Raw genomic sequence first — 16,081 nt, forward strand, 5'->3', positions numbered from 1 at the left:
TACACACCCACAACAGAGCTGGAGAACTGATTCAGGCCTTGGGTTGCTTTGTTGAAGTCAGAGGTCTGAAGCTCCTCAGATAGGGCAAGCCCAGGAAAATGTTAGTAAGAGCCACAGATGTGCTCCAGCACAGACGCCAGGGATGCCTGCCCTTACTCACTGCCACTCCCAGCTCACCCTCGCCTCCCGAAGCCTCCTGTCCGGTGACTGGCAGGGATGAGGTACAGGCACCCAAACTCGTTCTTCCCCTGCCTTTGGGAGATCACCTGTAACATTCACAATGACCTTACAAAAACTACACCAGAAGAAAAACACAGGTAAAAGTGCTCAAATACACAATTTTTAATGCAAAACTTTAAAATTTAAGCTCAGTTTTGAAAATTTTGGACATTTCAAGAAAGCACATTTGGTCCTCTTACAAGTTTCCCACCCTCAATTAAATACTGTTGAAAAACAACAATTAAGCATACATTGCATTTTTAATTAGGAAAAAATTATATTGCACATTATACTGAGAAATACAAAAGTCTGTTTCAGTAAGTTATTCCAGCAGTGTTATCAATTTCATTTTGATACCATTGATTTAGACAAAAATTTCCATTTTAGTGCATAGCATGTGCCCTGTCATTGCAGAATAAAAACCTATCAGTATTTTTAAAACAAAAAGAAGTTGGCTTCTTAAGGAACACAAAGCCTTTCAGCACGTAGCCAGTACCAGTCTCCTAGCAGACTGAGGCCGTTCCTATGGGATGATAACTGCTGGATCACCTTGGCAACACGAATTTCAGCACAGTTTCTAATGAGAAGTTGACCATAAACTATTTGGCACTGTAACTAATGGTCCGAGCCACTAAGGGCTGAAAGGCAGCAATACTCACCTGTACTGTTCCCACTGTACAGCTACCTTCAACTCTGTTTCTGGCAATACACAAGAAGTGCAGAAGCAAGGTGGAAGAACACTTGTGCAACTTCATTACAGTCGTGTAATTCTCTGAGGAAAACTCTGAAACAGATTTCTGTGCATAACACTCAGCTGGAACCCTTACCAGGGCTCAGGTTTTTGTTTTTAGAAGGCACAAAACACAGAGGCAATTGCAAGAGGCATAAATGCACATTCGGAGAGCTAAACTGCAAGTCGGGGAAAAATCATTACCAGAAGCATCCACAAACACACCGAGGGCAATGTTTGTGTTGGCACCTGCACACTGACACTTTATGTGGCCTATACCAGAATGCTGGGTTTTGCTTCCACATTACCAAGCACTTCTAATTTCAGAGCTAGAAGATCTGACCCAGCAGCAGCGTTTCAGAAACCCCAGACACTTCTGCTTTCTCCCTCCCGCAGCAGGCAGAGCCGCTCCCTTGCTGTGTCCTCCCACACTCCTGTAGGTGTTTACAGACTGAAGTGTGCCAGCATGCCCAGTCAATGTTTACAGGCAACTAAGACATTCTAGGAAAAGATTTGCAAAGGTAATTCTAAGAGTTCAAATTGCCAGCTGCCTCAAATAGCAAGGCAATTGATTCTATTGCAACATTTTGGGAAATCTGAACATATTCCCCTCCCCTACCTTTCAAAACCCCTATTAAAACACATACATTAAGACTAGGAAGACAGGATAATTTTTTTTTTGCCTGAATATAAGATTATACTATCAAGAAATATAAGATTCTATAATGAAGTCCCTGAGATGCATCTGTATGCTAAAGATTCAAGCAATAACCTCTTAAGCACTAACTTCATATCCATTAGAAATGTTCCGAGTTGCAACATATGGCTTCTGAAAACCAATGTTTATGAAAACCAGTATCATCATAGAAGGTGAAAATACAGCAGATCAAGTTTGCCCTTATATTTAAGCCCTAATTTAAAAATAATGAACCCAACAACAACGTTTAACTACTTCAACTGCAGTCAGAAATAAAGAGCATGTAAGCAACAGGCAGCCGCTGAAAAAAACAGAGTTAAGTTGTTTGCCCTCAGTTTTTCATCCCTCACGACAGTGCTGCCTTTTTTCCTGGAAGTTCATATATAGTTATTCCTCAAACATATCTGAGCTGCACTTTATGATGCTGGGAAGAGGCAACAGCAGTTTTTCATCTTTCCTTACTGGAACCAAAAGGCACAGTATGCAGTTACATTATAGCACTACTGTCAGCATCAATAGCTTCTGCAGGCATGATCCTGTTATGATGGCATGGACCAAACTGTCCTGTAACAAAAGGAAATGTGCACTGCAAGCTCAGATCTCTTACCAAGTCCTTCCCTAGGATGATGCAGAGACAGCCTCTGTACTAATTACACTGACAAAGAGAATAAACCAGCTCGTAAGTATTCTTTGGGAGGGGCACAGCTGTTGATATTCTTGCATCATTAAAAAAAAAAAAGTTGTCTCACGTAAGTTACTTCATATGTTACTTTGGGACCCACCACATATTTTAACTAGCTATTCCAAAATACTTCATCCCTCTTCCCAAGGAAGCTCAGCTTTTCCTACAAGTGAAGAAAATGCAAGGCACTAACATATTAATGCTGTAAGGAATATGAAACAGTTTGTTCTTCATATACTTGTATAACAGTTCTTTTCTTAGCAGCATCTGTCCTGAAGAGGCACTAGATACATGGGCAGACAACGTAACTCTTGGAACTTCTGCTCAGCTAAGCTATATCAAGTTAGCTGCTTCAACAGCTGAGTGGCTTTGTAATTCACTCCCCCTCTCCCTTACAAAAAAAGGCACCTAAATTGTTTTATTACTGGTTTCTGTAGCTACAGGCCCTTTTGACTGTGCAGTTCTATACACTTGTGTACATGAGAGAACTCATGACTATACTGATAGCTTCCTGTATGATCAAGAGTTATCTTTTCAGGATACTAACCTAAATAGAGCATTTTTGTTTCAGCAAAAACCCACTACCAGTGGGTTGCTACCTGAGAAGTACTTAAGATTGTGTATTGCTAGTCAGAATAACTGAATAATTAACCTTGGTGTAAGAAATTGCACTTTCCCATTCCTTCCCCAATCCCGAGATCATTTCAAATTAAATACCTGACCCTTTTCCAAAGGGAAATCTGTAATGCAGCTACAAAGAGGTAGCCAAGTGGCACATGCCAATTTTCTCTCTCTTTTTTTTTTTTTTTTTAAAGTATATTCAACCTTCATTTGCAACATTTTTCATAGGAAGTCTTAAAACAAGAAACCTCTAAGAAACCTCTATTCAGGTGGCACATGGAGTTACCATAGTTCAGAAGACTGAACTCGTAAGAGAACAAAATCTCCCTTCAGGTCCATAATCAAAAACTAACAAGCGTTGGGGATACCCAAGTGACTCAGCATATGCAAATGTGTGCTGAAGAGGAATGTCTAGAGCCAAATCCCATTCTCCTCCAGACATAAAAGTTGCTCTGAAGAACCATTCAGATCAAGCCCACCATTCGATCGATCTGCCTCATGTAGTTGCTCTTCAGTGGCAATAAGTACCTCCTCTCATCAGGAACTCTGTTACACTGTTAAAAAAACAAGAATATTTTTAAGAACTCTAATCTGCAAACAGTCGATCCCAAATGCTATTTAACACAGCAGGTATTTCAGTACCAGTGACCACAGACTTCTTCCCAGTCCAGAAAATTGTAACCAACAGCACTTCTGGTCCTTACTCTCCCTCACCCTTTGCAAACTTAAAGCACAAACAACATCAACAAACAGCGTTTCCTTAATGAGGGCTGTACTATTCCAAATACAAGCCAAACTACTGCAGCTTGTTATTCAACTGCGACTCCCCTCACTATGACAACTGTGAATTATTATTTTTAAAATAACGCTCTTTTTCTACAGGACTTTTCCACTTGTCTTTTTCCACTGCCTAGCCTAAGCCCACATACATTCCCTCTCAGCAGCACAAGCACACGTGGTCTGTGTATTCCTTACATTAGAACTGAAGTTCACTGCCTTTAACTCATTAGGTTTAACTTTTTCTGCGCGGTCGTCTTCTCCAGAGAAGATGTCTTGCCACAGTGAGTTCCGGAAACGTTCATCCACAGACACGATATGTCCCTCAGTAGTAAACATGTATTTGTTTCCAGACTTATGCACTGGATTGTCTTCATCAAACAACTGAACAAGAGACATGAGAGGCAAATCTGGATTAAGTGTGCAACATTTTTCAAGTTCCCCTCATCAAGAAGTTAAAAAGCACACAGATGCACTTGAAGGCTCACACAAAAAGCACACCTTTCAGTGCTAAATGGTGAACTACTATTAAAGCAAATGGAAATAAACAGCTTTAATGCAAGTGATTTATTTTAGCAGTTAAAAAAGAGGAGATCAAAAGAAAAAAAACTTCTCAGTCAACTTAAAGCAACCTTCTCTTTGGATGCTGCACTGTGCAGGCATTTCTAGGCTGGCATCTATTGCTGCTATTCAGTCACAGGTTGTTTTTTTTTTCCCCTCTCCTCCCACCCCCCCCTTTTTTCTTCTCTCTACTAAAGGAAATTGAGAAGAGTAGCTTAAGCAGTGTTGGCTCAAATGCTTTCTCCTGTGACTGCCAAAGCTTGATGGGGAGTAATTGGAGGCTGCTGCTATTCAGGCAAAATGGCTACAGCAATTTAACTTAGAGCTGAGCCGTACCTCCCCTCCAGTCTCACTCCCTCTCCTTTCAAGCTTTCCCCTGAAAGAGCTGCCAGCTCTTCCATTTCAGGACCAGCAGCTCAGGCAGCTGCCCAAACCTCCCAGATTAAGGTAGGGACAAAGAAAGAAGAGCACACTCTGCAATACTCTGACACCTAAACACCTCTGCTCCCCAGAGCCTAGCACAGTTTCTAACAGCACCTGCTTCCTTGTGCCATCTTTGTGTACAATACTTGCAAGAGAAATGAAGAACGTTTACATACCAGGTACAAATATTTACAAGTTTCACTGAGAAAAAAGCTCTCCATTCGATCTTCTTTTGTCTTCTCTACAACATGGTGTAATGTAGCATAGCCACACCTGAAAGATACAAGGTTAAGTTTGGGCTTAGTTCCCGCAAATTCTGATCTTGAAGAACTCCCTAAATTTTCCTCAACTTCAGACCATTCCAGTTCAGTAGGGGTGAGGTTAAAAAGAAAATTCTCTTTTACATGGAAGCATCAATTATTGATTTCTGGTATCCTGATGAGACTGTAATCATTGGAATAGCCCAACCACAGCGTCATTGTACAGACGTATTGAAAAACTCTTTCAAAGAAGCAAGATGCTCTCAAGTCACACTGCATGCACAGGTAATTTCGCCATAGTGAGCACACAAGAGACCCAGATCATGAACAAACCCTTTTAAAAATGTTGTTACAAAATTCTGAAGGCATAAATTTGTCCCTGGACAGTAAATTTCATTTTCAAACTAGGAAAATAATTGTTCAATAAATAAATCATCACTTGTGGCTTTCTGGTTTACCTACAGACCGGGTTTCCTGATTTACCTACATTTGGCAGATTGGTTTGTATAGAGCATTTATATAAAAATATACGTATATAGCAGTGAGAGAAAGTAAAGAACACTAGAGACTGACTTTGCTTTTGTGTAGTTTTCCAAGCTGTGTAAAATATCCATTCCCACGTGAAGGTAAAATGGGTTCTTTGTGGCCTGGATAAGGGAAAAAGACAACAGGTAGAGCCAGCAATCTGGAAAATTTGTAAAAATAACACTTAGAGCACAGGTGCAGTAGTATCAGATTCTCATGTGTCACAGTAAACTTACCTTTACAGCAACATGACTTAGATTACTCTGAGCAAGAATCTAGTAAAAGTTGTAATAAATTCAAGCTCTGATAGCTTCCTTGCAGCCAGAAATTTATTTTAGTTTACTGCATCTGCTGCCAGTCAGAGACTGTACCTGGACAATATAGCAAAGAAAGCTATTACACTTACTTCAATGATTTCTATTAAGTCACAAGTCTCTACTGTGTAAAAATCTGCCAGCCATTTTTCAACAGGTTGTTTAGTCTCACTTCTGCCTGTCCTATAAAAAGGGCTATTTTCAAAGCAAGCAACATAGCAACTACATTACATAGCAGTCAACTGCTTATACGGAGACCTCTATATAAGAGCATCCAGACACAGAGGCACTAAGTTTTAACGGTCTGCTAGTGACCCAAGGACATGGCAGGAAGTAGGGGTGTAAAACGTGACTTTCTGATCAAAAATCTTTTTGCCAAGACATGAGTTGTAAGCTCAGAAGAGTCAAGTACCTGATAAAGAAGATATGTGGATTCCACTAACTCCGGCCTCAGCGGATAAAAGGGAACATCTGGAGCTTGCAGTTGCCAGTTGTATCTCTCTGGGAGAGCTCCGTATCGTTTCCATATGGCATAATAAAAAGCATGGAGACAAATAGCATCTTCCACATCTCCTATCAATACCTAGGTATCACAACACAATAAACATGTATGCTTAATACTGCAGGCCAGCAAGTTACTTTCTATTCTGTATTAGGAACACACCACATAGCAAAACACTCCCCACACAACACGGTATACAAATGCTGAGGTTAAATGAGATAAGTTAGAAGCATCTCAAGTTTCATACAGAGCACACCGAGACACCCAGTATCATTATGCTGAACTGAAGCACTGTTACGCTGATGCAGATGCCGAGCTGCCCCAAGCCTCTCTTACCAGAACAGCCAGGTGTAAGCCTGCAAGTTAGCACTCATCTCAGAAGAGATGCTTAGAGAGATGCTTGTTCATGTGCAGGCTAGGATTAGAACGAGCCTCTCTGAGAATCCCTTCACTGCGTCATTCAGTTTTTAACAAAACGAAAGTTTACTTTACCTGTAGTCCTGGAAAAAAGGCTTGCAAAGAGTCAATCCAAGTGTTCATCAGCTGCCCGGTGAACATGTTTACATTAACATACAAAGGTGGGTCACCTTCACCTTCGTTGCAGGCTTCTCGACTGCCAAATGACAATAAGCATGTGTAAACATTCGCTGGTTTAGAACACAGTGCTTGTTCCATTTTACAGCGCTGCCACCAGCAAAGAAAACAAGTTGCAGTTCTGACAGTGTTAGGCCACTTCAAAGCCATTTCAAAAGGAACCAAGAAGTCCATCCAGCTCTCAGAAAAGTAATTCATAAAGGCATGCACACCTTATTCTTAAGGTATGTCAGCAAGATCCCTGCCAAAAAGTCACACTAGGTAAGATGAGGCCTTAACAAGTATTAAGTTAGCTGGTGTAGTACATTTCCTTCACAGCCCTACAGCTTTCTCTCAGCCTATCATTTACAAATTTGGACAGTAACCAGTTCAGCTTCTTTGCACCAATAATGCCATCCACATCAGCTGACTAATGAGTGAAGGGAATGTTAGAATTCCTTTCTGCAGTGACCAACACAGAAATAATTTTTTTCTTTTTTAAAGAACAAAAGAGAACAAATTTTCCAGAAGGTGACCAAAACACAACACAACCTATCGTAACTTGCTGGAGTATTTGTATGTTTAAGGAATCAATACTCATGTGAAATAACTTACCCTCTTCTTAAGTGGTTCTGAATGTTCCGATAAGCATCATTGAACATCTCCAAGTCTTCCTGTTCTCCAAAGAGGATGTAGGACTTCAGAAGATACTCATAGAATGAATCTGATCCTGCTCCCAAGCCGCTTTGCTTTCCAACCCAATGGCCAGTTTGAATATTCACAACATTCCCTTAGAACAGACACAAGGTTTAGTCTGAAGTAGCTGAGTACATCAGAGAGAAAAAGAAAATATTCAAGAGATAGAACTTAAAACTATTAAATTTTCAAAGTCTTAAAAATCTTTTTTCGTTCCCACTTATCAATTTAAGTGTAACAGAGCATTCATCCATGGAACCAGGATACACCTGCAGTCATTTTAAGTACTTTTAGTCATCTGCCAATCTAAATCATATTAATGGGAATACAGATACAAGCACTTCAGGTTCATTTCCCAGTTTAATGAAAAATTTGTCTTGGAAAGCTGTGCCCTGAGGAGTCATTCAGGTAATCCATTTTTCTTATGAAATTACAGAGTGCCATTTGTTCAACAGAAAGCACAAGTACACGAGGAGAGTACGACTCAACAGCTGCAGAGAAAGCAGATCAACAAAGTTTCTGATACACCAAAGAAACCTGTAGAGTCAGGGCGTTTTGCTACAGGAGTCTGAGGTAGCTTAAAGCATAGAGCCAGTGAATACAGCACCACCCCAGAGGAGATTACCTAGCAGTCCAGTGTTATTGCTCCTGAGACTCCAGAGCGCTTTGACAGCTCTCCTGGCCACCCATTCGAACGTGGAATCACCCAGCAGCCTGCTCAGAATACCAAACTCCACCAACAAGGAACCAGCTCCTGCAGTGCAGGTTTCGTTATTGCTGTCTGGAGGTACTCCCCTCTTGAGATTGACCTGTAAAGCAGAGAGTGCTAACAGCAAGGAGGCAGGCTGCTCCTCATACAGCTGTGCTCCGATCCACAGTCTTAAAATTTATTAGAAAGCTTTTTTTCCATTAGTTTTTGCAATGCATTGAAAACCAGAATATTTCTGCTTGGTCAAAAAACTTTGCTAAAAAATACTGAAATTCATCTTCTGAATTAGTAAGATCACTCTCAAGGTGAGAACTAACTTTGTTACTATTTTTTTTTTTTATATCCCTTTTGATAACTCTTCCAAATTTCAATCTGCTTTTTCATCTTTTCTGCTTAACCATTCAGGTTCTTCCACGGTGACACAGTAACTGTTTCCCCTATAGTTTAGTGCTCCTGAAATCAAAAGCTTCACCAGCAAATGCTCCTTCACTTCCCCACGGCACAAAACACCCAAGGGAAGTTGCACCACCCTCCACTGCTTTACTGCACTGAGCAGAAGTGAAAGCCCATGTGTCTACAGCCCGACATGTCTGGAAGTACAGCAGTGCCATCATCCCCAGAAACTCAAAGCAGTCAGGGAAGAGCTAATTAGTTTTGTGGTTGAGAGTTCTTCCACTAGAATTTATGCCCTTATCCATCACATGTTTAAAACCAGGGATGCAGCATTCAAGAATACTGCGGTGTTCCGGAGTGCTTACTGAGCAGCATTCAAGACAGTGACAAATACCAAGCCCAACGTGGCAATTATTTCAGACAGGTTTTATTTTGTCACCACAATGATATTAATACCAAGTCACCAGCAAAGGTGCGTGCTTAAACTATTTCCCTTTGCAGTTTTTCTGGTTAACCCTCTTACTGGCAGCATTGTTTGTTACCATACAATACGGATGTGGAAAAAGCACAGGGCAGGGCACGTCCTAGCCATACAGCATGGAAGCAAACAACTACTGACCCACAGGGAACAATACAGACAGGGTGAGGAAACAGCCTAAAGAAAAGGGTTACTACACACCAGGAGCAACTTACACGTCGCCCGTTTCACCACAACTTTGTGCAGTTCCCCCCCACACTCCATTGCAATGTAACAGGCTCAGTACCCCAGGTGCACACAGAAACGTGGATGCAGAATTTGAGCTGTAGGGCAGGAGAGTCACTGCGTTTAGATACTTTCTGCACCGTGCTGACGTGCTCACTTACCCGAGGATACGGAATTCCAGTTTTGGTGTTCTCAAAGGCTGGAAGGAGTCTCACTGCCAGGTCGTGAGCCATGTGCAACAGTTCGTTATCGTAATCCTTAATGGTCATATCACCAAAGGGCTGTTTGGTATCTGTAATTATTATGTGGGCAGAAAGCAGGCTTCCCAGAACCCTGTTGGAAAAGGAAAAGATCTCCAGGTTTTAACTCTAACCTGAACCTAGTTCTTCAGCTAACCCCTTACCACTACGACGTTTAACAGAATTATTGCTTCATGCATCTTATAGGCACTACAGAAAAAGATCTCCTTTTTTCCCCACCATTAGTGAAAACATCCAGAAGTCGTTTTTCGTTACCCACAGAAACCTCAAGATCCTGTTCTGCAAACTTTACCTAACTTAGTAGCTGCTTTTAACATACCGAGCCTATTTATGAGCAAAGACTACATTCTCCTACCTTTTTCGCAGTCATTTTACTGCTACAAATGACATTAAGTTTATATAACACATTTCCCCATAAAAAGAAATCCTAGCCAGTTTACAGTTTAAGGCAGTCATTCAAATAACAAAACCATTTAATAGCAGACAATATCTTCAACTCATCTCTAAGACCGACAGGCCTGTTTTTCATCTAGAACAAAAGTGAAAGCAAGCAGAAGGTCCGTGGCAAACAACCAAGACAAGGAAAAACTGTCAGCAGGGTTGTTTGTTGTGCACAGATCTGTGTCTCTGCTGCAAGAGCAACAACAAAAAAGTAGCAGTCTGCAACCCAAAGAGAGCTGAGTGTACAGCCGCATCAAATCGTATGGCTCACTAAAATCATTTTAAATATGAAACGATGCAATCCTTTCATAACAGGGTTAAAAAAAACCTTAGTCAAGAAACATTCACGGCATAAAGCTCACCAGAGATCCTTACTGATGATTTTACTTTGGATCTCCCACATACGCACATGGAGCCTTTAACCTTGTCACTGTTTGAACGACAGAAACTGAGGGTGACCTACCTGATGGTTGCCTCAAACACCTGGACAGTTGAGTCTTTGTCAAATGAGACCGTATCAATCACCAACTTCACGGCTTTCTGGAATTCCGAGGAATTTCCCATTACCTTTTATACAAGAAAAAAATATATAAAATCTAATTACTGCTTCAGAAGAGGGGAAACAAGAGAATGGCCAGTCCACATTTTAGATCAACAGTCATACACACTGGATCTTGAACATGTACTTCAAGCTCCTGGTAACAAACTTTTCAGGAAGCTAACCATACCACTGACATGAAAAACTGCATTTAAATACAAATATATAATGTTAAAACAGGGAAATCCCGATATATTTTTGTCCTTTTCACAAGTCTATGCACTCTTATTCACCCAACGTCACCATTGTGGGTGATCTCTTAGCCCATGAGCCTAAAATCTCTTTAGGATCAGCATACCGAACATTCACCTGCTTTGCTATACATTCATCAGCTTAGGAGTTAAGTTTAGCTTAAAGGTAACACGACCTGAAGACCAACAAAGTCTGATTTGATATTTACTCAACCAGGGCACCCAATGTCTTAGGCTTTTGACTCAACAACACTCGCTGCACGCTGTGCCCAGGACAAAGCGTGCCAGGTTTGTCCAGGTGTACAACAACCTCAACAACCAGTCTCCACCAGATCCAGAGACCAAGGCAAACCCAGCTCCAGCCTCGAGGAAGCAGGAATGCGGAAGGAGAGCACAGATTCCTTGCATAAGTGCACGATAAGGCCGGGTGTACGGCTCTCTAACCACCAGAGCACCAGTGCCAGCCAGCCTGCTCTTTCCAACACCCAGATCTAGTGGGAAACCTTCACATGCTTGACCTGAGGGGATGGAGAACAAAAAAGCTTTCTCCCCACAGAAGCTTCTGAAGCAGAAGAGACTCCAGAAACCAGAAGTTTTAGATTGGAGAAGTCGTACAATGTCCCCAGAGGCAGAGAAAGGACACAGCCCCTGGTGGAGGGGGACAGGAAGGAGCTGTTTAACCAGCACAGCTCACAGCCCCAGCTGCTGCTTCAGTTAAAACCAACATTTTCCTCACTTCCTGCTTTCAGTTCTGCTCCTTGCTGCCCCGCTCAGAGTGGAGCTCCCATTTCAGCAGCTGGATGTATTTTATAACCCGACGTCTCGCACACACCACCACCTCCAGACGAGAGCAGTGCTTTAGGGATTCTGTGCATGGACGGACCCCGGTCCCTCGGCGTAAGGAGTTCAAGGAGGGGAAGCTTCTCCACGACGCCACACTACTGGTACTGCTAACATAAAATGCAGCTGCTTATCGCTTTATCGTCAAATTTCAGCAGAAATGCACGTGACAGGTTACTTTGGCAGCTTTACAGCCTTTCCCCCGTTTCCTTTCACCACACTCCATGCGGATTTACACGTCCATCAGGCCCTCCCAGCCCAGCAGCACAAGCAGAGCTCCCGCAGCATTTCTGAGTAAGACAAACTCTCCTCACACCATCTCAGTACCCACACGAACTGCAGTTCAGATCCACCCTTCCTGAAGGCCAGCACAACAGGAGTATTCCACAGATCTCATCTGAGCGCTGGGGAAAAGCACTGAAATTGCCTCCATCTCTTCTGGAGCTCTCTCAAATCTCTCTTGGCCGTAGAGCATCCCGTGCTGGAGGGACAGCGGGAGGGCAGGGCTGAGCCTCGCACCTACCACACACCGGGCGCTTCCAGTTCCTGCTGCTGAACCTCCAACAGGTTTTCCTTACTCCTCACACGAACATTTCACCTTCTCTTCACATTAAGGTATTTCTGTCAGCAACTTAGTGTGAAACATCAGCATTTTTACATTAAAAACACAAAGACTAAACAGTGCCTGTCCCGTGGCAGGCCCTCGGGACATCCCACGGACCAGCTCCCTCCCATTTAACACTTCCCATTGCTGCCTTCCTTCAATTTCTCAACAAGTTTCTTTACATTCTCCCCTCTTCTTCGGCTCCACTAGCTTGCTTTTGGTGCTTTTTGGACGAGGTGAGAGGCATCAGGTGCTTCCTGCTGTGGTTTGGGTGCAGTTGTTTCGCTTTCTTTTGTATTTGTTTTGGTTTGTGCGTGTTTTTTTTCTGTTGTTGTTCTGCTGCGGTCTAAGTTCAACCTCAGAGCAAAGGACATCAGAATTGCTCTGTAACAGGGCTGGTGAACTTTGCGTGACCCATCTTCCAGAAGACATCAGGAAACCGATGCCCGTTTTCCCCTTTACCTTTTTCTTTCAGAGTCTGTTCTAAAACACCCCTCAAAGAGGTTTAGTTCGCAGCCGTGCTCCTTCCTCAACTCGAGTGTCCTGCAGCTGAGGCCGGAGTTTCACAAGCCTTCCAAAAGAAGCCCTGTGCCAAGTTTTGGTTCTAGGTTTCCCACACCTGCGTCCAAATTAAACCAACAAACGCGACAGCCTCCCCTTGCCTCGTCTCGTTTCCAGTTAACTATCAGAGAATGAACAACCCCCATGCTTTCAGAGCACCTGGCGTTTCTCAGGTCTCTCAACCCCCTCGTGCAACTGACTGCATCCTCCCAGACATCCACAGCCATATCCTGTTAAGACATGGCCTTTAAATTTTAATTAGCCAAATAATTACTCCGTGGCCTTGCATCCTAGCTACGTTAATGTACCTTTAAACTAATTTGTAAAATCAGTCTGTTCCTCTCAGCCTCTCACGCTGACCTCCTGAACTTCCTTCCTCAGCTTCTCATTGAATTTCAGAGGCTGGGCAGTGATTCTGAGGCCGTATCGTGCAGGGTTGTTGAAGTCGGGCCAGTTAAAGCCTTCCTTAAGGACTGACTTTGGAGGTTGGCTGTTCATGATTTTAAGGCTCGGTAGATACCCAAAGGGCAGGGAGGATTTCACAGAACCCTTTTAGCGTCTCCCTGCAGGTGACAGGGTGCCCAATACCTCTCCTCCCCATGACACCACAACCCTTTTATCGATTGATTTCTGCTCGGGACTGGGTGAATTATACCCAAAAAAACAAAGTGGGAAGGGGACCCGGAGCACCCCGGCCACTCACCGCTAGGGTGTCCAGCGCATCTATCAGCGTCAGCGAGTAGTTGCCCAGCACATCGTTGATGTTCAGGTTTGTGCTGGAAAATAAACACAGCGCGGTGTCAGGGAGAAACACACAGCTCCGCATCAGGGCTTGGCAGGGTCAACGGGGTGGGATTTGGGGCCAGGGGATGCTATTTGGGGCACTGAGGGGCTGGGACTTTGGCAATTTGGGGATTTCGGGACAGGGCTTTGGGATTTGGGGCCAGAGCTCTGGGATTTGGAAGGTTGGGATTTTGGATTTGGGGCTGGGATTTAGAGCCAGGGCTTTGGGGGCAAGGCTCCAGGATTTGAGGTTTGGGATTTGGGGCCAGCAGGCTGGGATTTAGGGGAGGGGTTAGGATTTTGGATTTGAGGCCAGAGAACTGGGATTTGGGGCTGGGGCTCTGGGATTCAGGATTTAGGACTGCAGCTTGGGGGTTTGGGATCTGGGGCCAGGGCTCTGGGATTCGGGGTTTAGGACCAGGGCCCTGGGATTTGGAGGTGGGGACTTTAGGGTTTGAGGGGTTGGGATTTCGGGCCAGGGCTCTGGGATTTGGGGGGTTGGGATTCAGGATATGGGGCCACGGCTCTAAAATTTGCAGTTCAGGATTTGGGATTTAGGGCCAGGGAGCTGGGATTTGGGGCTGGGATTTTGGCATTTGGGGGTTGAGATTTGGAGCCAGGGCCCTGGGATTTGGGACCGGGGAATTTGGGATTTGGGGGGTCGGGCTTGGGGATTTGGGGCCAGGGCTTTGGGATTTAGGGTTCAGGACCGAGGAATTTGGGATTTGAGGGGTCAGGCTTTGGGATTATGAGGTCTGAAGGGCTCGGCTGGGGCTCTGGGGGATTGTGATTCAGGATATGGGGCCACGGCTCTAAGATTTGCAGTTCAGGATTTGGGATTTAGGGCCAGGGGGCTGGGATTTGGGGCTGGGACTTCGGGATTTGAAGTTTGAGATTTAGAGCCAGAGCCCTGGGATTTGGGACCGGGGAATTTGGGGGGTTGGGCTTTGGGATTTGGGGTTCGGGACTGAGGAACTTGGGATTTTTGGGGTCGGGCCTTGGGATTTGGGGCCAGGCCTTTGGGATTTGGGGTCCGGGGCCGAGGAATTTGGGATTTGAGGGGTCAGGCTTTGGGATTATGACGTCTGAGGGGTTGGGCTTGGGGCTTGGGGCTTGGGGTTGGGTTTTGGGTTCTCCCCCCCTCTCCCCCCCTCTCCCCTCTCCTCACGGGTCGTCGCGGTCGGGCCCCCGCCCGCAGCAGTGCAGGGGGTCGAGCTCGTCGCTGGGGAAGGCGTGCCTCATGTAGCTGTCGTACCCGAAGGCGAACATGCGGCGGGCGGCGTCGCGCAGGCGGGCGCGGAGCTGCGGGGGGAAGGCGCGGCCATAACGCGCCTCATACTCGTCCTCCCCCCCCCCGGCCGCCCCCTCCCCAGCCCCCTCCCCACCGCCGGGCAGCGCCGCCGGCACCCAGAGCGCGCGGCCGGGCGCGGGGGCGCGCGGCGGGAAGGGGAAGGGGAAGGGCGGGCGGCGGCGCAGGCAGAGCCCCGGGGCCAGCGCGGGGAGCAGCGCCAGCAGCGCCTGCAGGCCCAGCCTCAGCAGCAGCAGCCCCAGCAGCAGCGAGCGCCATTGCATGGTGCCCCCCCCGCCCCGAGCATCCTTCACAGCCCGGCCCGCGCTGCCCCCCCCCCACCACCACGCACACACGCCCGAGCGGCGGCGCCTTTAAGGGAGGAAGGGAAAGGGCGCGGGGAGGCCCGCCCCGCGCGGCGCTCATTGGTTGGGGCGAGAGGGGAGGGGGGAAAGGAGGTCGCGGATAGGCGCGTTGTGGTGTCAGTCACAAGGGGAGGGGTGGAGGGGGTGAAGGGGCGGGGCGGGGCGGGGGGGCTGGCGTGGCACGGCCCGGAAGGGGCGGCGGGGCCCGGCCCAGCCCCGCAGCGCCTCGCGCGGGGCCGCCCTGAGGCGGGCACGGCCCCGGCACCGCCCCTGGCTGAAAAGTCTCGGGTTTTTCGCTGAAAACTCGTGGGTTGTGGCCTGAAGGATGTGAAACACGGCTTAAAGCCGAGTCTAGTTAAGAAATAAGCCTCGTTACAGCCCCGCCCACCACGTTAGGGCAGCCTTTAAATTGTGAAATTTCCTCATCCAGCCCCAAAAGGCTCCTCCCTGCTGAGCCCTCCCCAAAACCCCCTGACAGCGCTGCTGGGGTCACCAGAGCTCACCAGAGCGCGATGTTTTCCCTAACTCAGTCCCTATTTCCACCACAAAAAGCAGCTGTGCTGCCACAGACAGACACGCCACAGAAGGGTTTTCAACACCACTTTTATTGAAGCACTCCAAAACGTTCACAATGACAGACGTCGCCTCTAACAGAGTCACACCTGTAATGTCGCAACTGGAAGGCACTGATCCTGGCACAAAGCTCTACTTACCCGCCTCCGCTGCGAGGGACACAAACCCCCAGCCTCGCCCTCCTCCTGTACG

At 45.9% G+C, this 16,081-nt stretch overlaps 1 protein-coding gene across 1 annotated transcript; it reads right to left on the reverse strand.

The window, feature by feature from the left end:
• Window positions 1-327: 327 nt before the first annotated feature.
• On the reverse strand, window positions 328-15,329 carry EDEM1 (ER degradation enhancing alpha-mannosidase like protein 1). Its single transcript, XM_068695050.1, has 12 exons — window positions 14,832-15,329; window positions 13,584-13,656; window positions 10,550-10,653; window positions 9,547-9,718; window positions 8,206-8,389; window positions 7,500-7,674; window positions 6,804-6,924; window positions 6,222-6,392; window positions 5,544-5,617; window positions 4,887-4,983; window positions 3,925-4,110; window positions 328-3,503 (listed from the first exon to the last, which is right to left on the reverse strand). The coding sequence occupies exons 1-12, from the start codon at window positions 15,233-15,235 to the stop codon at window positions 3,414-3,416; spliced, it is 1,851 nt and encodes a 616-aa protein (XP_068551151.1). The 5' UTR covers window positions 15,236-15,329; the 3' UTR covers window positions 328-3,413.
• Window positions 15,330-16,081: the final 752 nt, after the last annotated feature.

This window comes from Anas acuta, chromosome 11 (genome assembly GCF_963932015.1).
Source record: "Anas acuta chromosome 11, bAnaAcu1.1, whole genome shotgun sequence".
NCBI lineage: Eukaryota > Metazoa > Chordata > Aves > Anseriformes > Anatidae > Anas > Anas acuta.